The 25213-nt window shown below is 44.9% G+C and overlaps 4 protein-coding genes, 1 long non-coding RNA gene and 1 pseudogene across 6 annotated transcripts; 2 read left to right on the forward strand and 4 right to left on the reverse strand.

Moving 5' to 3' along the window:
* Nucleotides 1-1971: 1971 nt before the first annotated feature.
* Nucleotides 1972-5132, reverse strand: LOC123125261 (putative wall-associated receptor kinase-like 16). The gene is made up of 3 exons (XM_044545782.1): nt 4406-5132; nt 3580-3720; nt 1972-3212 (listed from the first exon to the last, which is right to left on the reverse strand). Exons 1-3 carry the CDS (start codon nt 5130-5132, stop codon nt 1972-1974), a joined length of 2109 nt encoding a protein of 702 aa, XP_044401717.1.
* Nucleotides 5133-7500: 2368 nt separating this feature from the next.
* On the reverse strand, nt 7501-9018 carry LOC123122341 (translation initiation factor eIF-2B subunit alpha-like). The gene is made up of 3 exons (XM_044542527.1): nt 8656-9018; nt 8227-8539; nt 7501-8132 (listed from the first exon to the last, which is right to left on the reverse strand). Exons 1-3 carry the CDS (start codon nt 8827-8829, stop codon nt 7678-7680), a joined length of 942 nt encoding a protein of 313 aa, XP_044398462.1. The 5' UTR covers nt 8830-9018; the 3' UTR covers nt 7501-7677.
* Nucleotides 9019-9147: 129 nt separating this feature from the next.
* On the forward strand, nt 9148-11426 carry LOC123122342 (uncharacterized). Its single transcript, XM_044542528.1, has 2 exons — nt 9148-9410; nt 10520-11426. The coding sequence occupies exons 1-2, from the start codon at nt 9189-9191 to the stop codon at nt 10895-10897; spliced, it is 600 nt and encodes a 199-aa protein (XP_044398463.1). The 5' UTR covers nt 9148-9188; the 3' UTR covers nt 10898-11426.
* Nucleotides 11427-12315: 889 nt separating this feature from the next.
* Nucleotides 12316-15947, reverse strand: LOC123122340 (putative wall-associated receptor kinase-like 16; annotated as a pseudogene).
* Nucleotides 15948-16577: 630 nt separating this feature from the next.
* LOC123122344 (uncharacterized) lies at nt 16578-19306 on the forward strand. 2 transcript variants are annotated; one of them, XR_006460181.1, is made up of 4 exons: nt 16578-16761; nt 16944-17436; nt 18202-18363; nt 18930-19306. It is a non-coding gene; the product is annotated as an uncharacterized lncRNA (long non-coding RNA). The 2 variants fall into 2 exon arrangements; XR_006460180.1 differs by having other exon boundaries at nt 16581-17436.
* A 446-nt stretch (nt 19307-19752) lies between these two features.
* On the reverse strand, nt 19753-23662 carry LOC123122343 (triosephosphate isomerase, chloroplastic). The gene is made up of 9 exons (XM_044542529.1): nt 23347-23662; nt 23210-23236; nt 22493-22562; nt 21342-21465; nt 21047-21131; nt 20772-20904; nt 20521-20694; nt 20230-20312; nt 19753-20086 (listed from the first exon to the last, which is right to left on the reverse strand). The coding sequence occupies exons 1-9, from the start codon at nt 23491-23493 to the stop codon at nt 20030-20032; spliced, it is 900 nt and encodes a 299-aa protein (XP_044398464.1). The 5' UTR covers nt 23494-23662; the 3' UTR covers nt 19753-20029.
* Nucleotides 23663-25213: the final 1551 nt, after the last annotated feature.

Here is a 25213-nt window from a genome sequence, read left to right on the forward strand (position 1 = left end):
AATCAAAACGCAAAGAGCTAGCTCTAGCTGTAGACAAGGGGAGCAGAAGTGAATCCCATTAATCTCCAACGGAGGTACGTACCAGGGGTATGGCCATTGGCCAGCTGGGAGCACGAGCACGACCGATGCGGTGCCGGTGCCGGCGCCGGAGGCAGTTGATCGAGCGTGCAACCGGTGCAGAGGATGAGGTCGAACACATAACATAGAGGCGTACCGCGTGTTTTTCAGGTTATCTGATCTGATAGAGGCGTCACTGGTAAAAGATTGTTTGTTTCGATCTCTAGGCCAGGCAGCCTTTCAACGTGGTGACTCCTTTTGAGTTTTGAAATGTTCAGCAGCATGCATGGAGACTAAACTGGGCAAAAACTCCAACCAAACGTGGCACTCATGACATATGGGATATGGTGGCTAATTAGTGCGATTTTTCTCCCGGTAACTTGTTCGGGGTTTGATTTACGACAGCGCTAATTGTTGACTTTTTTAGTGGAGTGGGTATATTGGTTGATATTGCGTGTCAAAAAGGGGTTTAGACAATCTTGCCTTCATGACATAATTTCTCCCTTTCGTTTATGTAGATCTAAATCGCAGAAGCTTTGTTGCGAGGTAGGTGCGCACCGCACCGCGTCAATGCTGTCGCTTCACACCTGAAGTGAAGGTTTTACCAAAGAACAATTCCACGGGTTGGTGCGTGCTAACATGCAATATTTCAGGCGTGATCATGGTTTAATTTCACACGGGGCACCTCCATCAGGCTGTGTAGCTTTAATTTCATGGACGTCATCGGGTTGCGAATGGTGGCGAAGTCGATCCGGACCCTGCAACACACACTGAAATATTTTACTTCAAGAACCGCGACAAGATGAACATCGATAGCCCCGATAGATAGACCAGTAAAAAAGCACATGCCATCCGATCCGAATGAAATATGTGTCGATTCCTCGTAGCTTCAGAGACGGGCCACCAACATCGAAGCCTTCTTTGTGAGCTCTGGACATTTTGCTGCGTTTACGGAACCTGCAACGGAAGTATAGGAGGATGGTTAAATCACATATAACCTAGACAGGCATGTGTGCATTTACGTTTGTCCAAATAGCCAGATTGTAACATTACCTGACCCCTCATGAAGATGGGACGGCGGCGGATCCTAGAGCGTGCGCATGTGATGCATTTTGTGAGACGTCTACACCGGTCGGTACTCTCAACTTGTCAGGCGGGGGGCTTCTTGAGGACACTGGATTAGATAGTGACAGTTGATGCGGTCAGGGCACATCTTTATATTTGTAGGTATAGTGACTTTTTTCGCCTCGAAGGTGGCTTTGGGTTGATCTTTGCATTCATTTTGTTAAACTCTGATGAATAAACATAGAGATGGATGTATGCATCATTTTGATGCAGAGGCCAAGGTAACCCTCCTTTTAAAAAAAACATATTGCAGATAAATCAATGTTGTTCAGGCATGTCATTAACTACCTAAGATAAAGAAATTTCATGCAAATGCCTTTATATCTGATTAAAACATACATCAAAAGTTTTACCATCTCCCCTCTCTTCCAACAGCTCTCCTATGCTACACAACCTTCTTCAGAATAAACTTCACTTGATAAGCTTACTGCTTACTAGATCACATCGTTACAATCACATTAAATGAGATGCTTCTTTGTCGAGACTATTAATTCGGCTATCTCAATCTTGCGGGTTGTCATCGCCATGGTGTGGCCAACAGTAGTGCCAAATGGAGAGTTCATCATGTCTCAGGAAGAGAGATCACAACAGGGAGCTGATACGAACTTTTGGAGAGGACATGATTCTTGGAGCGTTGCCAACATTGGTATACAATCATATTTGTGTTACAAAAAACCCAGATTATTTTTGTTCATAGAACAAAGCAGAAAAATTGGTATTTTAGCACGTAGAACAAAGGAAAAAAAACTATGCATTTTTTACTATCAAATGAAGGGAAAATGTGACAATTTAGCGAGGTAGGTCCGTCCAAGAAACTAGTTCTCGCTCCATTGTACAACATCGAGTGACACATTGATTTGATGAATTAGCAGCCCCAAAACTAGTGCTGAAATAGTTGGAATAATTTGAAGGTAACAATGTCACAGCTTCACCATGCCTTTCTAACTCATGATTTCTCTTCATCACCATCTTCCCTCTCATGGCCTGCAGTCTTAGCTCCACTTCTTTCATGGTAGGCCTCTCCTCTCCTCTATGCTTTAAGCATGCCATCGCAAGGGAGGCCATCTCGTCAATCTGTCTTTCCGTACCTTCCTCAAGAACTTGAACATCGACGATCTCCTTGATGGTGTTATCTTGTTGCCTTTGAACAAAGTAATGGCATAGGTTTTTATTTTCACCATGGGAATCGAGGAAGATCGACTTTTTCCTTGTAAGGAGCTCGACGATTATCACACCAAAACTATAAACATCACTCTTTTCAGTTAGCTGGCCTGTGTGGTAATACTCGGGATCTAGGTATCCAAATGTACCTTGAACTGCTGTGACTACACGAGTTTCATCAATGGAGATGGATCTTGAAGCTCCGAAGTCTGCAACCTTTACACTGAAGTTATCAGTCAAGAGTATATTGGCAGATTTCACATCTCTATGAAAGATTGGTATAGAAGCAGCGGAATGGAGGTAAGCAAGAGCACTTGAAGCCTCGCTAGCAATTCTAATACGATCGTCCCATGTTAAAGAGGTCCTGGAACTGAGGTTGTCACCATGGAGGATTTCAGACAACGTGCCGTTGGATATGAACTCATACACAAGCAAAGGTACCTCTGACTCGAGGCAGCATCCAAAAAGTTTTACCACATTCCGATGATTGATTTGTGACATAATGGCAAGCTCGTTGATGAATTGATCAATCTCTATTTGATCGACCATTTTGGACTTCTTTATGGCCACCACGCGCTGATCTGATAAAATCCCCTTGTAAACAGTACCATGCCCTCCAAGACCTAGAATGCGCGTGGAGTCAAAATTGTCGGTTGCCTTCTCTAACTCATCCAAGGAAAATATTTTAGTGCTATGCATGGCACTTTCATCGGATGAAATCAGTTGTTCCAAGACAAGACATTTGTTTCTCCGGAAGTGCGCCTTTCGAACTCTAATTTTAATGCCTTGGTTCCACCTTCGGATCAACAAAGCTGAAACTAAAGCAATAAATAGAACTCCAATACCACAACTTAGTCCAATAATAACTCCTGCAAAAGTATACATATGTAATAGTTAAACACATAAATAGTTTTTGTTTCTGTAACTACTTTGTTGTTATTTATGTGTTGTCAAAAAGACTATTGATTCCATTGTTTTTAGATTCAGTGGACCAATGCCGGGTCCTAGTTGATGTTAAAAATAAAAATAACCAAAGTTTGGCAGTCGGCTAGTGACAGCTGACAAACCTCTCTACATTGCCGGCCCAATGAAAAGAAAATTACTATGTTGCTCTCACCAAAACATAAATATTCAAAGGATAAATAGCAAAGATCATTTTTCATAATCTAAAATGTTTGTAATGTTATCATTGGTTATAAGACGAATAGAGCAAGGTGATAACTTCTGGAGGTTTACCTATCAATCCGTTGGTGCAAGAGTTTGTTTCCTTTGCAAAATTACCGCCAAAAGGACATAAACATTGGTATCCTCCAACTATGTTTTGGCAAGTTGCAGACTTTGGGCAGGGACTTGGACTGTGCTCACATTCATTGACATCTGCAGTGAAAACCCAAACAACACCTGATCCCAAGTGAGACTTTGGATGTAAGATAAGAAGGATATGCAGATTGGGGTATTAGTAGATAACTATAAAATACCACTTGATCTAGCCTTCTTATTTATTCTAAGAAATGAGTTGCAATTCTACTTGGATGAATATCAGTCAACATGAAAAGTTACAAATAAAGGTATATGTACCATTTTTCAATCAATGGTGAAACTGAAATGGCATTCAAGATGCAAGACAAGTACAATTAAACAAACTAACAATTTGATCAACATGAGATAGAAAAAAGTGAGTACAAGGCTTGAATATGACGATTTGTTCTCCTTTTACAGTTTTTTTGTGGTTTGTCTTTAAAAAAAATCCAACAATATATTCATCTACTATTACATAAGTACTCAATTCTCAACAGACAAAACTCACATATTATAACCCTTACTTTGCATTTCTCTGTTCGGATTTTTTTTTTGCATGCATATATGAGAGGGAAAATGCTACACATGAAAATTCATACGGATCTAGGTGGGGGCTTGCCTGTGCATCCATTGGAGAGGTAAGGATTCCCTTGGTATCCGCTAGAGCAGTTGCATAAATACCCTAAGCCATTGGGTGAATCCACGCACACTGTGTTTCCGGTCCGACATGCATAGGAAGACATGTTTCTTCTCGCCGCCTCACACGTTACATTTCCAATTGCCCAGTCAAGCACCACTGGTTGCCGCCCCTTGTAGGTATCATTGAACCTTGTCGTGGTTATATACTCAGAGTTGAAAACAAAATTCTCTGCTTCCACCACCATGGAGTAGCCGCATGGGTTGAAGTGCCAACTAGTCGTACTGTTGAGGTAGTCGACATCATAGAATACGACATGGTAGCTTGTTAATCCCTTGGTAATGGTGTTTTGGCAGCAGCCTATGCCAACACAAGAGCCATTTGCCAGTTCTTCCGGGCTCCAACACACCGATACACACCCTGCTACATACCTCGATTTGCCTGTGTAAATGTATCCCATTGAGTTGCAACCAATGCTTATGAACTTGTTATGCACGTCTGAGAACCGATATGGCCATGCTAAGTAAAAATCCCAAGGGTGCAAATCCATTTTTCCTATACTAGAATTGTAGCAATATGATGGGATGGTCATTAAAACTCTGGATTGACCGCGGGACGCTGAAATGTTTAGAACCTCCTGTTCATGAATGAATGGCCTCTCAATTCCATCAGCAGTCGTGCTGCAGTTGACCTCGAACCTTTGTTCGATGGCGCAACCAATACCAATGCCAAATGGGTAGGGAATTTCAATGTCACCGCAATGTGTTCTGCATTTGTGGTTAGGTTGCGCCAATGACATAGATGCGAGGTTCAGCAGGATTATAATGGCACCGAGCAATAGCACTGAGGCCATATTAATTCTCTGAAATTGGTGTCACCAAATTAACTGTCCGTTGTGCTAAAGAAGAACAGAAAACATCTTGAAAAAACTTTGATTTATCACTTTTTAATTGGCTGGTAGGTTGAAAGTTTCAATTCCTATGTATGTTCTTTTTTAGCTTTACATGCTAAAGAAACAACAACCTCGGAAATAAGAACAAGGTTGAATGAATGGCTTTCAATATTTGTATCAAAGGGCAGTAATTTTGCAAATAAAATGGCATGTTAAATGTTTGGTCAGTCTCTTTGCAAGTTTGCTGTCAGACAAAACATATACTTCGTCCGGTTCATATTAATTCACGCTGCTTTAGTACAAAGTAATACTAAAGCAACGTCAATTAATGTGGATCAGATTTAGTATTAGTTTTTGACACTAGATAAAGCATATATTATATTAGAAGGTCTCCTCATATTTCGTTTATATGTTCAATAATGCATCCTGCTTTTGGGTTGTTGTGCGTCCCTTTCGTCCAAAATATATTGCGCCTTGTATGGAACGATGAATTAGTTTTTCCCTAGTTTCTAAAAGATCCATGACATGTGAATTATTGTAAAAAAAGTGCCATCAGAATCACAACATCAAAATTATCAAGCCAAATCAAAACGTGAATTACTAATGTTGGAACCAAACATAGTATTTTTTGGACAGTACACAAAATGCATATTAGAAGGTGTCTTCTTCCAAAATTTTCATGGAATGCATGTGAATTACTAATGTTTGAACCAAACGAAATTGCAGTACAACATGATTAATCATAGTCAGGGAGGCAACTCTACTAGGTGGCTTTGAGTGTTCATAATTGCAGTTGATGAGGACTTTTGGAACATACTCCCTCCGTCCGGAATTACCTGTTGCATAAATGGATGAAAATGGATGCATCTAGATACATTCATTTTAACGACAAGTATTTCTGGACGAAGGGAGTATATAATAGCGGAAAATGAACTTTGAATATTAGAAATTTATTAGATGCTAGCATGTTCTTAGCTTTATTACTGGTCGCTTCCAACAATTAGCTCTGAACATTAGTACTAAGGTTGTGGACACTCCCGGTTCAACAATTTTTTCAGAGCCAAGTCACCGGACCACATATAACATCAAAACCATCAAGTCAAACTAGAACGCTAACAACAGAAACAAAGGGAGCAGAAGCGAAATCCAGAAAATCCGTTAATCTCGGAAGCAAGCAAGGTACCGTACCAGGGGTAATGGCTGACTGGGAGCACAATGGTCGATGTGATTGAGGTGGTGCCGGAGCGAAGCGAGCGTGTAACCAGACAAGGGGACGAGGTGGAAATTGAACATATATAGGGACAGCCTTTAACGTGGTGACTCTTTTTGAAATGTTCAGCAGGGAGATTTGGTCAAAACTCCAACCAACCAGTGCCACTAATTGATTGTTAACTTGTTGAGTGGGGCGCAAGGTTTTGATTTATGGTGGAACTAATTGTATTCTTATGGGAAAAAGTCACCAGACCATTACTCAAAGTCTAGCATTACAAAGCACCCCCCCCCCCCCTTCATCCCAAAGAACTAGAAATTATATGTAGGTATTTGAGGATATCAGACGGTCTTCCACCTCCACTGATGGCGCGCTGACGGCGCCACTCCACTATTGAAGCAAACCTAGATTTGTTGCCTGCGGCTGGGAAGTCATCGAGGCTATCGTTCAGCCGGACTAGCACGAGGAGAAGTCAACCCCAAAGGGCACAGTCATCGTTGAAGCAGGGTACAAGCCTGAGAACAAAAACCCTAGACGTTGTCGGCGTCGCCTCGTTGGTAGCATCAAGGTAAACCAAATCCTCTGAGACAACCCTCACAGCCCCCTCAAGACCTCAACCTCACCACTCAGGGTGCCAGACCAAGGAGATTTAATTCCGACAGACGATGCCATCACCATCCAAACACCGCCGGAGGAGACACAAACCTAGCCTAGACTACTGGACACATGCAAAGCAAGGTCCCGGCGTTTCCATCCCTCCCCCTGCTAGAGTATCTGACAAAGGTGAGGAAACCCTGGTAACACTGCGCAATAATCCTACACTTACGGAGCATATGCCACGGGAGAGAGGCTACGGACTAACATGTCGGCTCCTTATTAATCCCTGCCCCCTAGAATTTCGTTGAGGGCCCCACCACTAACCAATGATAGATTTACACTTCAGTCCGTAACTCCTTCCGTGCCAAAACATGGTGGTCGGGGCGTCCTTTTCTGTCTCCTCTCTCTCTAACCTGTCTTTGCTTTCACCCAACCAAATCAGATTTGATCGGTAGAGCCAATTGTTTTTTTTTCATGGTAGAGCCGATTGTTGACTTTTCAATGGCGGATAGATAGGTTGGATATCGACAATGCGTGAAAAGAGGGGGTTTAGGAAAAACTGGATGAAAAAATCGTGAATCAAATCAAAAAGATTAAAAGACAAATATCTGCCGAATATGTCCTAATCGGTATATTTCTTTCTTCTGTTGTAACGCACGGGGGCTTTTTCCAGTAAACCAAAATGGCGTTCAATCGCAATCACATGGAGAGCTGGAGGAGCACGTCTCCAACGGCCGCCGGCTGGAGCACGCCGAGGTCTGTGATCAGAAGCTCCAGGTACTTGGACTGGGTGTAGTCCCTCGCCGGCGCCTCGACGTCCACGCCGGCCGGCACAGGCACGTCGCCGAAGCCCACGTCTCGGCCACCGCCCTGCTCGATGTCTTTCTGTCCCAGAGGATACAGCCTCGCGAACTTGTAGCTCTCTGCTGCCACATAGACAGGCTTGCCCATGGCGCGAGCCACCAGGGCGACCTGGTACGTGCCAACGGCGCCGACCACGCCGCCGGTCTCGGTGACCAAGTCGGCTCCTACCAGCACCACGTCAACCTGGGCCATCGAGTAGGCCACCGCCGAGTCGAGCAGGACCCTCGCCGGCACCCCGGCCGCCGCGAGCTCCCCGGCCAGCCTCAGCCCCGCGCCGTCCGGCCTACCCTCTGCGAGACGAAATCAAATTAGGCTCCAAGCTCTTTATTAGCAATGTCACGAAGATTTGGTTATTTCGCGGGTCAATGATGCGTGCGTGCGTACCGGTGCATAGGACTAGGAGGCGCTTGCCGCTGGTGCCGGCCAGCCGGAGAGCGTCGAGCACGGGCGGCGAGTGGCCGTGCACCAGCACGGTGCAGCCGTCCAGCAAGAAGTCCTGGCAGAGCGTCGCGATGGTCCCGCGCGCGCCTCGGCAGATGTCCCCGAACCTGGTGGCGCGGCTGACCAAGCGGCGTTTGAGGGCGGGGAACTGGGCGGGCTGATCATCGGCGACGGCAACGGCACCGCCGCGCCGCACGTACCGGACGAACATGTCGCAGGCCGCCGAGAGCGCGCCGTACGGCTCGCTATCCAGGCACTGCAAGTTTTCATCCATCAGCGCGTCGTCCATCAGGCATAAAACTCGTCTACGGTTGGCGTGTGCAAAAATTGATTAGAAACTCGATCAGTACGTAGAGATCAAGAATAGCCCACCTTGAGCTCCTCCGCGGCCGCCTTGATCTCGGCTTGGAGCCGCGACATGGTGTCGGCCTTGCTGGACCGGACGGCATCGACGAGCGCCATGACCGCCGCCACGGCCTCGTCGGTCCCCTCTTTCTTCCACCGGCCGAAGCACCCAGCGATTCTTGGCGTCTCCGTCTCGGCCATTGTCGACGCGGCGGAGGTAGAAGCAGTACCACGATCTTGCAGGGAAGCAGCGGTTATTGGTGCAGCTAAAGGATTTAGGGAGAGGAGCCATGATTTCCATCGTGGACGACGATCGATCTGATTACGCCATCGTGGTTTCCATCGTGACAAGTTTTGCGTTCGAGTTGTGAATCCTTCTGCTCCGGTTCGGGAGGGGACACGTCGTATATATATGGACATGTATGTATGGGCCATATAAGGCCTGCTTATTTGGGCCATGATTCGACCTCTTTAGGCCCGGCCCATCTCAGAGGGACCTGTGTCGTGAACCCTAGAAAACGATCTGTACCACGCAAATCCGCCGCCAGGGAACACGAACAATGGACATTCCGCTGCCGGGCGGGGGCGGCGAGGTCTCGGAGGACTACTCCCCGGCGGCAACCGTGGTGCCCTTCGACCCGCCCCTCCCTCTGCTTCGCGCGCCAGTCCCTTCCTCTCCCTCCGCCGCCTCCGCCGACCCCCCCGTCCTCGCCTTCCGCGACGCCGCGAGCTGGCGAGCCGCCTGGGAGGCTGCCGAGGCCAGCCTCTTCTCCCAGTGCGAGGTAAGCCCCTACCCAACTGGTAATCTCTGTCTGTTTCGCATGCCTGAATCATCGGAGGCAAAGCGCGCGCTCACATATTCCTATCTAGGAGACGCCGATTGTTTAGATTTGTATGTTTAGATCTGTAGGGTAGACGCTGATTGCAGATGGCACTGCAGTTCCTAGCACCGGAAGCATTTGCCTCATTTGTTCTTGCAGCTGGCCGAGCTGCCTTGCGCTAGTCAATGCCAGGCAGCAAGTTTAGCAGCTGCGTACATCAAACGGTGCACACAAGCTCCTGGCTAGTACCCAAGATTACCTACTATTCGGGGTTTCCATAACATGGCATATATTCCGCGTGCATGTTTTACTTCTGCGATTTTGCTGCTATGCTAATTCCCAGTCGACTGAGATGTTCTTGGGTCTCAATTGGTTTCTCGGCCGACTGAGACATATATAGACGACCCTGTTGACCAGTTTTTTTTTGTTGTTGTTGTTGTTCTTCCATGTCTGGGAAGACGACGAATGTTTACTTCTGCAGCTGGCCGAGCTGACTTGCCCTAGTTCTGCTAGTCGGTAAATTTCTCAGCTGCGCACAGTGAAGAGAGCAAAAACCACTTCATGGCTAGCTGCTTAGCTTTAGCTGTCTTGGTTGGTGATGTTCTACAGTTGAATTGGCAAATGAAGTGCACCTTTTGTATCGTTGCTCTTTTGTGTCGTCGTTTTGTTTTGTGGAGAAAGTGCTAATAATCAGATAGGATCTTGCAAGTCTGCATCTATTATAGATGCCAAGATTAAATTGCATGTGGATGTATAGTTATATGTTGTATTGTGCGATGAAGCATTTGAAGTGCACCTTTCAGTTTTCACCTTGAGAGTATGACAAGAGTAAATTGGATTTATCTGGAGCAAATCTACCGTGCATGTTGGTTAGTAGTATGACAAGTGTATATGTTGTGTATTTTGTATACAAGTAGAAACTTTGCTTCCTAAAGATCTCCAATGGTCTAAGCCCATTTGGCTTGCGTTCGTCATTCCTAATTGCATGATGTACTTAACCCCCCTGACTGTGAACAATGGATCTTTTCCTGCAAATGGAATGAACGGCGGATTGGTTCATCATTTTGCAGGCTGGTGCACGCTCTGGCTGTTCAATCACTGCAACACGAAAATGCAAGCCCCCCTGGTGGAAAGGTTTGTTTGGAGGTGCAACAACCAACTATCAAGAAAGAGAAGAATGTGAAGAACGAGAAATGGCTTCTTGTCTTGAATCAGCAAAGGAGGCTTGCATTAAGTTTTCAAAGCAAAAATGTAATGCACCGTTCCAAGATGCAAGGATTGCCTCTGAAGGTCTCCTTGAAAATACAGATTTTGTTGTCTGGGATGCTGGGCGTAACAAGACAGCATCAGCATCCTTGTCCAATCCTGGGCCTGGTGGCACAAACTACAAAGGGAGTGACTTGCTAGACAGCTTAGCATCTGAAGGCAATAGCAACTCAGGGCAATGACTTATCAAAGGCACCACTGTGGTCAGCGCTCAGGAGATTGCACATATTATTTGGAGCTGGATTCATCATCAATGAAATAGTGGTATGGCATTGTCGAGGTTTGTGTTCTCCTATTATTTGGTTTTTCTGTTGCTATAGTTGGCTCCGTGGCAAGAAAAATAGTGAACAGCTAAGTGAAAGAAGAGTGCGGCTGCGAGGCTTGATATTGAATGGCTAGCATTCTGAAGTCTTGCGAGACCAGGAAGATTAAGAATATTTGGATATTATTTCCTGCTACTGTCTTGGCCGTTTCTGTGATTTTGATGCTGGGCAGAGGCGACACAAGATGCAAAAGGCGTACATCAAATGCACAAGGGGTGTAATGTGTAGCAGTAGCAGTATCGGTGAATATGTAGTATATGTTGATCATTTGGTGCTGTAAATAAATCACGCCTAGCTGAAGTCAATGAAAACCACACTATCCAAGTGCCCATCTGGTTGTTTTATCTTTCAGAAAAGATGATCATATACCAAAGACAACATTCTGAAACAACCGTGGCTACACTTGCCACTGGCTAGTCATTTTAAATATGGCAAATTTTAGAAATTCTCCTTATTTTTACATCGTTTAGTGTGAGCCGGAATTAGTAGTTTACGTATCAAGAAGTGTTGGCTCTAACCTGAAAGCATATTGGGGGTCTTCAAGATATGTCCAGCCCCACAAATATCAAGAAAAACATGCTTCCAATTGCTTGCATGGTCGCAAGAACAGGGTAGCTTGCTTAGATGCTATGAAGATATTTATAAGTTGATCTCATACAGAATTTCTGGTTCCTAAAGTTCATGTGCCAGTCATAGAACACACTGATCGACCCTGATTCAATGAAGACTAAGGTAAGAAAATAAGCTAAGCTCCGCAAATAAGTTGAACCGTAGAAGTAACATCAGCTGATACACTGGTTTTTAGCCAATCACAAATGGCCAAAGGGGCACCGACTTGCCGAGCTTGCTCAGGAGAAGCAACTTTTATGGTTCCAACAGGCTCGCATACACCGTACTTGCTCTTATGCAATTACCGCGTATGTCCATGTTGTGATATTATCTGAAACCAGACATATTGCATGGTACTCTCTCCGTAAAGAAATATAAGAGCGTCGAGATCACTACAGAGGGAGTATAAATCAATGTTGTTCAAACATGACACTAAACCACTAAAAGATGAGGATATTTCACCTGCAAAAGCCTTCGTCTGCTTAAAACAGGCATCACAGAAGTCCTCCCGGCTTTCCTCTTCACCAACAGTTCTCCTATGCATGTCATACATAATCTTAAGATTTTCACACAAGGCATATGCAGCTTTCTTCATGATAAAATGCATTGTATGAAGTTGTTAGATCACATAGTCATCATTACATGACATGCATCTCTTCAAGATTCAAGACTGTTTATTCAGCTATCTCTCAACCTTGTGCCAAAGGGCCAACGGATATACCTATAATATTTGTGATGCAAAAAAAAAAGGTATTTTGATTCTTATAAATAGAGGTGCAAAGTTCGATCCATTTGGTATTCTAGCACGTAGACCAAAGGATAAAAGAGTTCAGAAAATCGTCAGTAAAAACTTTAAGAAAGAAGCAGAACTTAGCGAGGCAGGTCTGTCCAAGAAACAAGCTCTCGCTCCATGGTGCAGCATTGGGTGCCACCCTGAGCTGACGACGAACTAGCAGCCGAGAACAACTCATCATGCCGTGTGCCGGGACTAGCACCATAATAATTTGAAGGTAACAATGGCATGGCTTCTTTGTTCATCTCTAACTCATGGTTTTTCTTCACTACCATCTTCCCTCTAAGGAGCTGCAGCCTTAGCTCCACTTCTTTCATGGTAGGCCTATCTTCTCCCTTATGCCTCTTTGTCAATCTGTCTATCATTACCTTCCTTGAAAATCTGAGCGTTGATGATCTCCATCATAGTGTTATCTTGTAGACTCTGAACAAAGTAGTTGCATAGGCTTAGCTTTTCACCACAGGAATCAAGGAAGATTGGCTTCTTCCTTGTCAGGAGCTCAACGATCATCACACTGGAACTGTAAACATCGCTCTTCTGAGTTAGCTGGCCAGTACGGTGATACTCAGGATCCAAGTTTCCAAATGTACCCTGCACTGTAGTGACCACACGAGTTTCATCGATGGAAATGGATCTCGAAGCACCAAAGTCTGCAACCTTTGCAGTGAGGTTATCAGTCAAGAGTATATTGGCGGATTTCACATCTCTGTGAAAGATTGGTATGGAAGCAGCGGAATGGAGGTAAGCAAGCGCACTTGCAGCCTCGCTAGCAATTCTGATATGATCGTCCAATGTTAACAAGCATCTAGCACTCACCTGGTCACCATGAAGAAGTTCAGACAGTGTGCCATTGGAGATGAACTCATACACAATAAGCAAAGGCACCTCTGACTCAAGGCAACTTCCAAAAAGTTTTACCACGTTTCGATGATTGATTTGCGACAAGATTGCAAGCTCATTGACGAATTGATCATCTCTCTTTGATCTACCATTTTGGACTTCTTTATGGCCACCACACGTTGATCTGATAAGATTCCCTTGTAAACGGTGTCATGCCCTCCACAGCCTATAATGCGCGTGGAGTCGAAATTGTCTGTTGCCTTCTCTAACTCATCCAATGAAAATATTTTAGTGCTATGCGTGGCACTTTCATCGGATGAGATTAATTGCTCCAAGAGGAGGCCTTTGTTTTTCCTGAAGTGTGCTTTCCGAACTCTCTTTTTAATGCTTCTCTTCCACATCCGGACCAACAATATTGAAATTACCGCAAGAAGCAGAACTCCAACACCAGAGCTTAGTCCAATAACAACTCCTACATTTGTGTTCATATATAATAGTTAGATGCATAAAAGTTTCCCTTTCTGTAAGTAACTACTTTTCTTTTGTTTGTGGGTTGCTGGTGATAGTTGCAATTGCATCATTTCAATTTTAGAATCAAAGGCCCAACACTTTGGTCCCCGTCTAAGTTAAAGAAAATCTAAAAGTTCTGCCATGACAGAGCAGTGACAAGCCCCTTATACATTACCAGCCAGTGAAGAGAACAACAACTCTGCCGCCCTCACAAAAACACAAAATATTTACCAGACTACACAGCAAAAATCAATTTTTCAGAATCGAAAACGGCGCATCATCGATTATAAGATGAATAAAGAAGGTGTTAACTTCTGGTGGTTTACCTGTTAAATGGTTGGTGCAAGAGTTTGTTTCCTTTGCAAAGTTGCTGCCAAAAGGACATGAACAATTGTACCCTCCAACTGTGTTTTGGCAAGTTGCAGACTCAGCGCAGGGGCTTGGACTCTGCTCACATTCATTGACATCTACAGTGGGGAAAAAAATCTGATCCCAAGCAATCATTCGAAGGTAATATAATAAACAAATATGTAGATTGAAGTATGAGTGGATTACAATAAAATGACACGTGTTCTCTTTCTAAGAATTGAGTGACAATTCTACTGGAATGGCATCAAGTCAAGCTGTCAAAGTGAAATGTTAAGCACAAAGGTATTTGTCCGCACCATTCTTTAATCAACGATTGAAGAGAAATGGCATTCAAGATGCAAGGCAGGTCTAATATAACAATTAGTTCAACATGATATGAGTACAAATAGATAGTTTGCATAATTGTTTGCTCTCCTTTTCTTTTCTTTCAATTGCTTTTTGTATTATCTATTACAAAACTATTTGTAAAAGTTGATCTACAACATTCATTATTAAAGTTGATCTACAACGTCCATTATTAAAGTTGATATACAACGCCACCTCGCATGTTGCATTCCCTATCACCTAATCAAGCACCACCGGCTGCCGCCCCTTGTAGGTATCATTGAACATTGTAGTTGTTACATAGTCGGAGTTGAAGACAAACGCCTCTGTTTCCACCAAGCCGACGTAGCTGCATGGGTTGAAGTACCAACTATTTGAAGTATTGACGTAATCCACATCATAGAAATAGACGTTGCAGCCCATAAAACCCTTGGGAACGACATTTTGGTAGCAGCCAACACCAACGCACAAGCCATTTGTCAGGTCTTCTGGGCTCCCACACACCGATGCACATCCTGTTGCATCCCTTGTCCTGCCGTTGGTGTTGTAGATGTACCCGATTGTGTTGCAACCAATGCTTATGAACTTGTTGTGCACATGCGAAAACCGATAGGGCCATGTTAATTTGAAACCCCAAATGTATCCTGTAGCGATGTACTGTAGCGGTGACTCTTGATGTTCATCGGACCGTCGCTTGTAGATCCAACGGCCAGGAGATGCCCTCAAGGCACGATACTGTTCATCCGTACCTTGTGTGTGCCAAGGCACCGGATCTTAGTCCTGCTGTGCACTTGATCTCGATGCCCTGTTCGATAGCACAACCAATACCAATGCCAAATGGATACGGGACCTTCACGTCACCGCAATGTGTTGTGCATCCATGGTGACGCCACGCTGATGATATGAATGATAGGTTCAACATGACTGCAACGGCGCTGCGCAGTAGCACTGACGCCATATTAATGCTCTGAAATTGGAGTCGTGAAATTAAGCAAGTGTCGGATGAGCTAAAAGGAGAGGGAAAACATCACGAACGTTAAGCAGAGAAACCCAAGAACCTTTTTTAACTGCAAGAAACCCAAGAACTTAATAAGGTAGTACTAGCAGAAGAGCATGTATAGTGGAGGAAGGGGGGCAGAAGTGAATCCCGACGCAAGCACGTACCTGCGGGTGATGGCCGAGTAGAGGAAACACGGCCGACGCTCGTGATCGAGTTGGCGCCTTGCCGGAGCTAATTCAAGGGTGCGCCGCCGCCTTCCAACCGGAGTAGAGGACGAGACTGTAGGTCTGTATGTGGCTGACAACCTGCTCAGCTTTCAAACATGGTGGCTCCTTTTGGAAAAGGCTCGGCGTGGAGACCCCAACCGTGTCGCTCGTGTCATACATATGCAACTTGACAAAAGGATGCGAGCTTTACTCCACAGACGTGTTGCGTGCACATTCTTTACTCCACAGACATGTTGCGTGCACATTTGGTTTTAACAAATTTGAGATCTTATCTTTTTTGTTTGGATTTGCAGCTTTTATGTCATTTTAAGTACGTATGTATGTTGTCAATACAGTCCAAATTAATCTCTACTATTAAAGGGGGATCGAACGTCCTGATGGTTCGACCACCTCGCTCGATCCCCCCGCCTCGTACGACGCATCCCACCCTTCGATGGCACGCAGTAAAAAAAACGCTGCATCCCGCACGCACAACAAACCCGAAAAACCAGCACACGATTCCACAATCGTGGCTCAATTTTTTTTAAAGAAGCGAATCGGCTTGTGGTTGAGATGGTTAGGTGGACAGTGGTATCCCCAACCCACCAGGGTTCAAATCCTGGTGCTCGCATTATTCCTGGATTTATTTCAGGATTTCCGACGATGCGCTTTCAGTAGGAGGAGACGTTCCCGTCGACGACGAGGCGCCTATGGTGGCTTCGTAAATCTCAAGATGATATGCCGGCTCAGTCTCTTGGAGGTGCTCGTAGGGGTAGGGTGTACGTGTGTGCGTTCATAGGGGTGAGTGTATGCGCGTATATATGAGCGCTTGTGTCTGTACTGATGCTCAATTTTTTTATTTTTTTGAGAGAATAAACCGCCCCCACACATACATGTCCCGCCCCCACCTCTCCCTGAGCCCTCGCTCCCGACCTCGTCTCTCTCCTGCCAAATACCGTCGCCGCCAGAGAGAGGAAGGAGCGCAGCGGACGCACCGAGGAGCAGGGTGTCGCCTCGCTCGCTTCTGCTGACCACCGCCACCTCCACCGCCGTCGACGCCGCGGCGGACGCGGTGAGTCCCAAGCCGCGGGACACTGGGCGCGGCCTCCCCGTCGCAGCGACAGGAAGAGCAGGGCCGCGGGAGCCGGCGACGGCTCCGGCCCGCCCCGAACCTGACCTCCGCCCCCAGGCGAGCTCTGGGTCCGCCGCCCCGTAATCCGCTCGAGTCGCGCCTAACGCCATGGTTTATTGCAGGTGGAGGTGGAGTACGTGCCGGATATGCCCGACCTCCGCACCGACGACCCCCTCCCCCTCGGCGCCTTCGCGGCGGCCCCCGCCCCCAGGCGAGCTCCAGTTCCTCCGCCCCGTAATCTGCTGGAGCCGCGCGCCTAACACGATGGCGGCGAGAGCATGGGCGGTCGCGGTGGTGAGGACTAGCTCGAAGAGGAGGAGTCCGCCACTATGAGGATTGAGGACCTTGTTCAACAACACTACTCGGGCCTCCAGCAATGGCAGGTTGGGGATACCTGAGATGTGTCCTCTCCGCCTCCAGTAAAGATTTTCTGTGATTGTTTGTTTTGCAATATATTAGGCAGTGTTATTTCTTCATGTTATTAGCTGCCCATTTGAGACGTGAGCAAAAGAACAGCGGCGATGCACAACCCTACACAGCACCACTCGTTGTCATCTTGTCGGTCAAGTAGGCGCATCGGAGGCTGCTCCACGCCTCCACCATGGAATCAAATGGGTGAGGTCTTTTGCCCCTTTCCAAATTCTGAAACCTCCCACTTCTATGTATATGAACTTGTTCTTACTTGTTATTCCAATGTTTTATAATTAGTATAAGGGTGCAGCGGCTGTTCTATTCATTAGTTGATCCATCTCCCACTTTATATTGCCCCTCATCTCCCACTTTTTTTATCACACAATTCAGCAGAAATTCTTTTCGGTCGTATCTTGCCAAACTGAAGTAATATATTCAAGCCAAAGACTGTACTGGCAACAATTGTAAATTGAGAAAACAGGAAGAAAATAAACTTGCTGATAATGCAATCAGAACAGAGAGTTATGGACATGTTTCTTTACTTTTCGCGTACTTTTGCACCATCAATTATCAGTTGTGAATTGTGATCACTCGGTTCACTAATATAGTTGCTTGTTGATCTTGGTCGCCGTTTCCAGTTTGCCCTGTCATCTTGCTCATAATGCAGTCAACTTTATTTCACTTTCAGCATCATGGATCATTCGATCCTTCTGCACACTCAATGAACAAGGGAGCTAGAGCGCTGAAACTTCCCGTATTTTTAGTTTGTTGATGCATGACTGTTTTTCTTGCTATCATTGTCATGACAATGACTGGCTAGGATGTGCTGATGTATTTTTTCATCCATGTTAACCACTAACCCACAGCTTAGCTAGACAGAGCTTCTTCTTTTTTTCTATACAAACGCTTATGTACCTTACATATTCTTTTATTAGCATACAATTAATCAGTGTTGCACACTGATGGCAGGAATTCTACTATACAAGATTATATCAAGGGGAAAGGATAAGGGAGAATGGGACTCTATGAAGAAAGAACAAGAAGGTGTCCCTGAAAAATAAGCAGCTGGAGAACAACAAGCTTATTGTTGACTTTCTACAGAAAATGTCGTAACACCTGAGAAAATTGCTGGTGAGAACATCACACATGTTCTTATAGTTTTTAAATGAAAAACTTTTATGTTTATCTCTTTTTTTACTAGAATAGTAGATAATGGGGCATAGATATTTGAGAAGGCTTAGTGCAATTAATCCCTTTATCTTGCAGTACTTTACACATGGGTTCCATTATCAAAATAGGAGAGCCTAGCAGTACAAAATCGAGGCTCTGTACTATATTGTTGGCCAAAGGTTATACATATGTACCTGTACTGATTTATTTATATTTGTAGCATTTGAGATGGTTGGCTTGTCAATGCTACAAATCGGTATTTCTACTTCTAGAGAAATGTATGTTCGTTTTCCGAATAACTGCTATTGACCTTACATGATTCTTTTAAGTCATACTAATTTGGATTTGTTATGACATACACTTGAACATTTATAGTAGAGATATCTGACTTTGTCTGTTGGAAATTGATATCAAACAACATGGATAGTGCTATTGTTCCTTTGCATAAGCCAAATTAGTCCTGACTATTATAGACGGCCATTCCTTATAGCACTAGGCAAAATGAATGTGGTTACTCACTGTTTCAGATGAGTTTGTCAATAATTTGGCAATGTGGTGTCGAAGTCTTTGCCCATGAGGTTACACCTTCAAGGGTGACATTGAAGAAGCATTCAGATGCACAGACATAACAGAAGATCAACTTGCACGTACAAGTTGTATTGCAGACGATGGGGCCATGCGGTTGAATGTGTCTGGTCAAGTTGAGCAAGAAGCATGATATCATTAACGAGATGTTCACAAAATTTCTTCAAAGTTTATTTGATGGTGTGGCATATTTTTTTCTGGTTAAGTTTTCTGTATATTTCTATATTTGTTTGTACAAACTGGAAGCTACAGATGAACTTCATATATACTCTTCCAACTTCGTTCAATAAGATCAAAGTATGCAATATGTTTTTGAATAGTATATGTACTATATGTTTCTGAATAGTATATGTATGTTCAACAGTATTCAAATTCTTTCTTTTCAGAGGGAAATAATCTTTTCGATGGTAAATATATTCCAAAGCAATATAACTATCATTGGATTCACTAATTCATGCATTATCGATAGTGGTAGAGGCAGAGAAAATGTTGTCAGATTAGAAGAGTGTAGGTTGTTCTATGGTGATGGGTACGACTGTGGCGTGGAGCCTTGAGGTCTTACATGCCATCAGTAGAGGATGCTAGCACTGCCTAAATTTCTTACTCCATGGCAACGCACGGGCATTCAGCTAGTATACACTAGTGTCAAAAACGCTTTTATATTACGGGGCAGAGGGAGTAGTCTGTTTGTCTCAACACGTAGTATGACTTCAGTGCACACGACACAGTATATGCCCCCCCTGGAGACCGACAACAGAACAACAGTTCCACAAGCCTGAGCACACTTCAATTCAGGTGTGAGTGTGACCACTCCCATTCCTGTCACGTACAAAGAAGAAAACTCCCGTTTCGTACAGAAATTCCATGAGAAGCAAAATGGCGCCACGTCGTATTATTTGTATTTCTTCGTTCTACGAATCAGCAAAACCAGATCACGATTCACGGTTCACATGGAGCACCTATCTCACGCATTTTCGACGCGGTGGCCAGGCTGCCTCTCTTTCTCATCACTTATTTCTACCATGGAGGTGGTGATCTCACATCAGGCTGTAACTTTCTTCGACGTTACTGAGTTGCAGATGGTGGCAAAGTCCGGACCCTGCAACACACCCAAATATTTTCCTTAGGAAATTTGAGATGATAAAGCAGAAATACACGACAAGTGACAACACATGGCATTAGTTTTCTTTCTATAAGTTCGTCTCTTTTGTCTGAATAAAAATTGATGTCAATTTCTCATACCTTCAAAGAGGCACCGCCGACAAGGAAGCCATCGATATCTTCCTTCTTTGCTAGCTCAGCACAGTTTGCTGCATTTACGGAACCTGCAATGGAAGCATAGGACGATGGTCATATCACAGGATCCATAACTCATGTTAGCCATACCCGAAGTATTGGGGTACTAGCTTGCTAGGAGGCTATGAGGATATTTACGAGTCGCATTGTCATACTAAATTTATGGTTCATAAGTTCATCTTCCAGTCATCAGTTTAATATATGGATGTACCAATAAGACCAAGAAAAGAAACAAACCTCCGTAGATAATTCTAACGGTAGAAGCAACATCAGCTGATACATTGGTTTTTAACCAATCACGGACAGCGGCATGAACTTCTTGAGCTTGCTCTGGAGAAGCAACCTTTCCAGTTCCAATAGCCCACACAGGCTCGTACGCAATCACAACATTTTTCCAGTCTGTAATATTATCTGAAAGCACACATTTTGCAGATAAATCAATGCTCTTCAGGCCAATCACTAAACTACCAAAGATGACGAAATTTCACCTGCAAAAGCCTTCATCTGCTTAAAACAGACATCGAAAGTTTTCCCAGCTTCCCTCTCTTCCAACAGTTCTCCTATGCATGCCATAACCTTAAGATTTTGACTCAAGGCATATGCAGCCTTCTTCCCAATAAACTGCATTGGACAAACTTTTTAGATCGCAATCCCAAACTAAATTACTGCACGACAGCAGCAACTATACATCTCAAAGTCAACTTCAGAGAGTAGAGAAATGGACAAGAAAGACAAGTAGAAATTCAGCAGCATCTGCAACTACCTGATCATCTTCACCGATAACATGTCTGCGCTCAGAGTGACCAAGAATAACCCATTGGCAGCCAATGTCCACCAACTGCTCCGCACTGGAGTTTTCCAATGAGAAATAAAACTCAGAAATGAAGAAAGCCCAGAAGGAACAAAATAAATAAAATAGAAACAACATTTTGTAACCCTCATTCACTCAGTACATTCCAATAAAGCAAAAGCCTTTTTGGTCATCAGTGGGCAGAAGAATTTGCGACCTATGTACCAGGAAAAGACAAAGTCGACAAGTTTAACTTGCAGTATCCAACCTGATCTCTCCAGTGAAAGCTCCTCCTTTTCCAATCCATGTGTTTTGAGCAGACACCTCAATACGGTCAGTTAGTGAACTCTTCACCTGGTCGATATAGATGAATGGCGGTGCTACGACAACATCTGCACCATGTCCACAGCTCCATGTATTAATATATTGCTGAGTTATTGAGACAGGCAGCTAAATATCTTAAAATAAAACATAATCATGTTTACAAGATGACATTAGCATCAGAAGTGAGCAGCTATAGTAATCTGAAACTCACTGTTCTTCATAACAGTAGTCTAATAAAAGTAGTAGCCGAATTGGTGCAAGCAAACTACTTGTGTCTTCCACGATGAAAATTTACCTTTGGTGGTAATTTGGGACCCACGGTGTAAAATTCCCAGATGATAATAAACAATCATGCATATTGCTACGGTGGAGCATGTAGTAGAAGCTAATACGCTATGCCTTCTTTTGGGCCAACTTGGTAACCAACTAACAACCAGGAAGAAGTGCTTCCATGACACTGATGCTCATACATGATGTATGCGTCATATATGGAATTTCTTTTTTTGCTGGACAAGGGGAGCAAGACTGGCTGAAGAGTAACTATCAGTTTTGAACTTCAAAAATAATAGGCAAACAGGTTGGGGCTAATATGTGGTCTAGACTTCTGGTGATAGCACTACTATACAAGAGCAAATGTACTACTCCCTCCGTTCCTAAATATTTGTCTTTCTAGAGTTTTCAACAAGTGACTACATACGGAGCAAAATGAGTGAACCTACACTCTAAAATATGACTATATACATCTGTATGTGATAGTCCATTTGAAATCTTTAGAAAGACAAATATTTAGGAACGGAGGGAGTAGTAAATAATTGACATAGGTATAGAACATAGCTGGTAGAAGGTACTCCCTCCGTTCGGAATTACTCGTCCAAGAAATGAACGTATCTAGATGTATTTTAGTTGTAGACACATCCATTTTTGTGACAAGTAATTCCGAACGGAGGGAGTATATAATATATTCAGGAAAATGTCCATGCTAAATGGAAACAGGCACTATTGACATGATGTATACCAATTAAACAAGCACACGTATTGCATAGGTCAAAACGAAAGGAAGCTTAGGATACGCGTAGAGGAAGCAAATGAGCTTACCTACATCGCTTTCGAGTGTGGCAGCATTCAAATCAGAGACAAGCTTGCTAATGGATACCTTTGTTCCATTCTAGAGTCAGGGAGAAGAAGAGAAATCAGATATTAATCCAAAAAAAAAAATCCAAGATACCTGACCGCAACATTTTGCAATGCAACTTTATGTAGTCAAGAAAAGCTCCCTATAAATGTGAAGCAAATGCAGACATAAGCATAGGAAGGTTCCCCCTAATCATGTCCCTAGCTGCTGCAACCGCTTACACTGATTGATGGCTGCCCCCTGCTGAATGCCTAAATCTATGGCCTCTCTTATCTCATGATTAAAACAACACAGTGACATAATAACTAGCAGCATTCCTCTGCTTCTTAAGTCTTGCATCAAATAAATGCCCCTCAAATCTCGACGTCTTTTGGAATCTGATGAAGGCTATCAAGGGGCAACAAAGACGGAGGTTGCAAAACTAGGCGACACGGCACCAAAAGCAACTCTAATCCCCCCCAAGTAGGATGTATGGCACGATGTCCGCATGAATGAATAAGGACAAACGAAATCCCCCCAAGGCGACAACCACAATGCCACCGCGAGGACTAAAACGTCACGCGGTGCGCAAGGGGAATCTCCACCGCCACCGCCACCGCCACCGCCGTACTCGAGATTCCCCATCGGCCTCAAACCCGTGCGCGCAAAGCCGGTGGGGTGCGAAGAGAGCGGGTACTTACGCACTTCCAGTTGCCTCCGACGAAGAACTGCGACACGAAAACAGAGGCAGGAATCAGGCGCGAGCAATAACCTTCACCGGGGAAATAGCCCGGGTATAAGGGGAGGAAGAGGGCGGGGATTGGTGTCGCGGCGTTACCTTTCCGGATCCGGCCATGGCGACGAGGCGCTGCGCGCGGCGGCGGGAGCAGCCGAGGCGGAGCTGGTGGTTCTGGTGGTGGTGGTGCTGCGGGGCCGGGGCGGCGGCGGCGAGGCGGGAGGAGGCGAGGGACGACGGCGCCGCCATTCTCTTGTCTCTGAATCAAATCTCTCTCTGCGTCGCGCGCTCCTGTGGTCGTGCGGTTGGTGGGCGAGAGGGGGAGGCTCTGACGATGATGCGCGCAGCAGCCACCACACCAACCAGAACCAGGAGGAGGGTAGGCGCACGGGAGGCCTGCGGGAAAGGGGGCGAGCGAGAGCGACCCGTGCGGCCACGGTGGCTTTGTATGGCCGGCCACCTCCGCCCGCGCCTTATCGGCCCACGGATAGGGTGCCGAGGGCCGAGGATTCCCCTACGTTCGCAACGGCTGTACCTACCGGGGCCGGGCCGGGCCGGATGCTGAGGGCGACAGGCCACCGCGCGCCCTGGCCCCTGGAACCCACGCAACGGATGAAAGGAACTGCTCTCTGCGTCCGTCCACCTCCGATGCCTACGTGTCCGGCAATGTACGAGGTAGATGGCACAAACTTGGGTGTCAGAGATTATGTCAAAAACAAAAAACTTGGGTGTTAGAGAAACGATGGTTAGGTTTTTTTTTTTTTGCTGAAAGCATCCCATCAGGGCCTGTTCAAGTCTTTTGACATTGGTGCTCGCATTTTTTGGATTTATCTCAAACTTTTTGATGATGTTTATTCGGTGGAAGGAGACGTTTCCGTCGACTACGGAGGCAAAAAACTTGGGTGTCAGAGCTTTTGTGATGGACCTGAAGTTTGGTTTGATTTATGTCTTCCTAGGCTACATCCAGATACGTGGTCCTAGGCTACATCCAAATACGTGGTCATGACATATACTTTCTGATAATCGTTTCACGGACGGGCTAAGATTATATCAGCCATGTGGCCTATATGGTACTCGAGAAATAAATGGACTCACTAGGAAGAACACACAAGCACTTGTACAAAAATTATGTGGGTTGTGGCTGAAGACCTCCGGAGTAAGGATGAGTCAATATCAACTATGATCACCCGCAAAAAAAATATATCAACTATGATGCTACAATCAGTTCGGAAATTAGTAAGGAGGTGTTGCCCCTTCACCATCATCCTTGCTCGATGTATGGTGCAAACCCAATGAAGATGTGATAGATCCAATGGTTGTTGAGACAATGCCTTTACGAGTTTTCATACATGTGATCTTGAGGATAGCTAATCTCATGCCCAAATTTGGGCTAAGTTTGCACTGATGGTTACTAAGAGTTGGCTGGACTTTGAACCTCATTTCCTGATCAGCAGCCAGATGACTGACTGTCCCACGAGTACCTTTGTTGAATAAAGCTCTCAAAATTTGGCACAAAAAAAGGTGTATATATATATGGAGAAAATTTACTGACTGGGGTGAAGTGGTAGGGTAAGATTTAGGGGAATCCACCATCAATGGGAGAGGACACTTACCCTATACACTCGAGGGGCTAATAGGGTCTACTTAGGACCCTCTGCTATGGTGCTTCAGGAACCTGACAATTCAGAAACGTTAGAGATGCTAGCATATTATGAGGCACCATCTTTGGATAGCGATCTACATCTAACAATAATGAGGAGAAACAATGATGCCTATCTGTCATAACCAGCATGAAAGATGAAACTTGGGGTTAGTATGCTCAAGTTATCCAGGAAATTCATGCTCGGACACATGAGTTTGTCTCCGCACAATTTTGTCACGAGAAGAAAGAAAGCGACGAGCAAGCCCATGACAAGGGAGGCGGTGAATCCCACTTATGTCGCGGCATCCATGCCCGCATCGAATGGAG

This window comes from Triticum aestivum, chromosome 5D (genome assembly GCF_018294505.1).
Source record: "Triticum aestivum cultivar Chinese Spring chromosome 5D, IWGSC CS RefSeq v2.1, whole genome shotgun sequence".
Taxonomy (NCBI): domain Eukaryota; kingdom Viridiplantae; phylum Streptophyta; class Magnoliopsida; order Poales; family Poaceae; genus Triticum; species Triticum aestivum.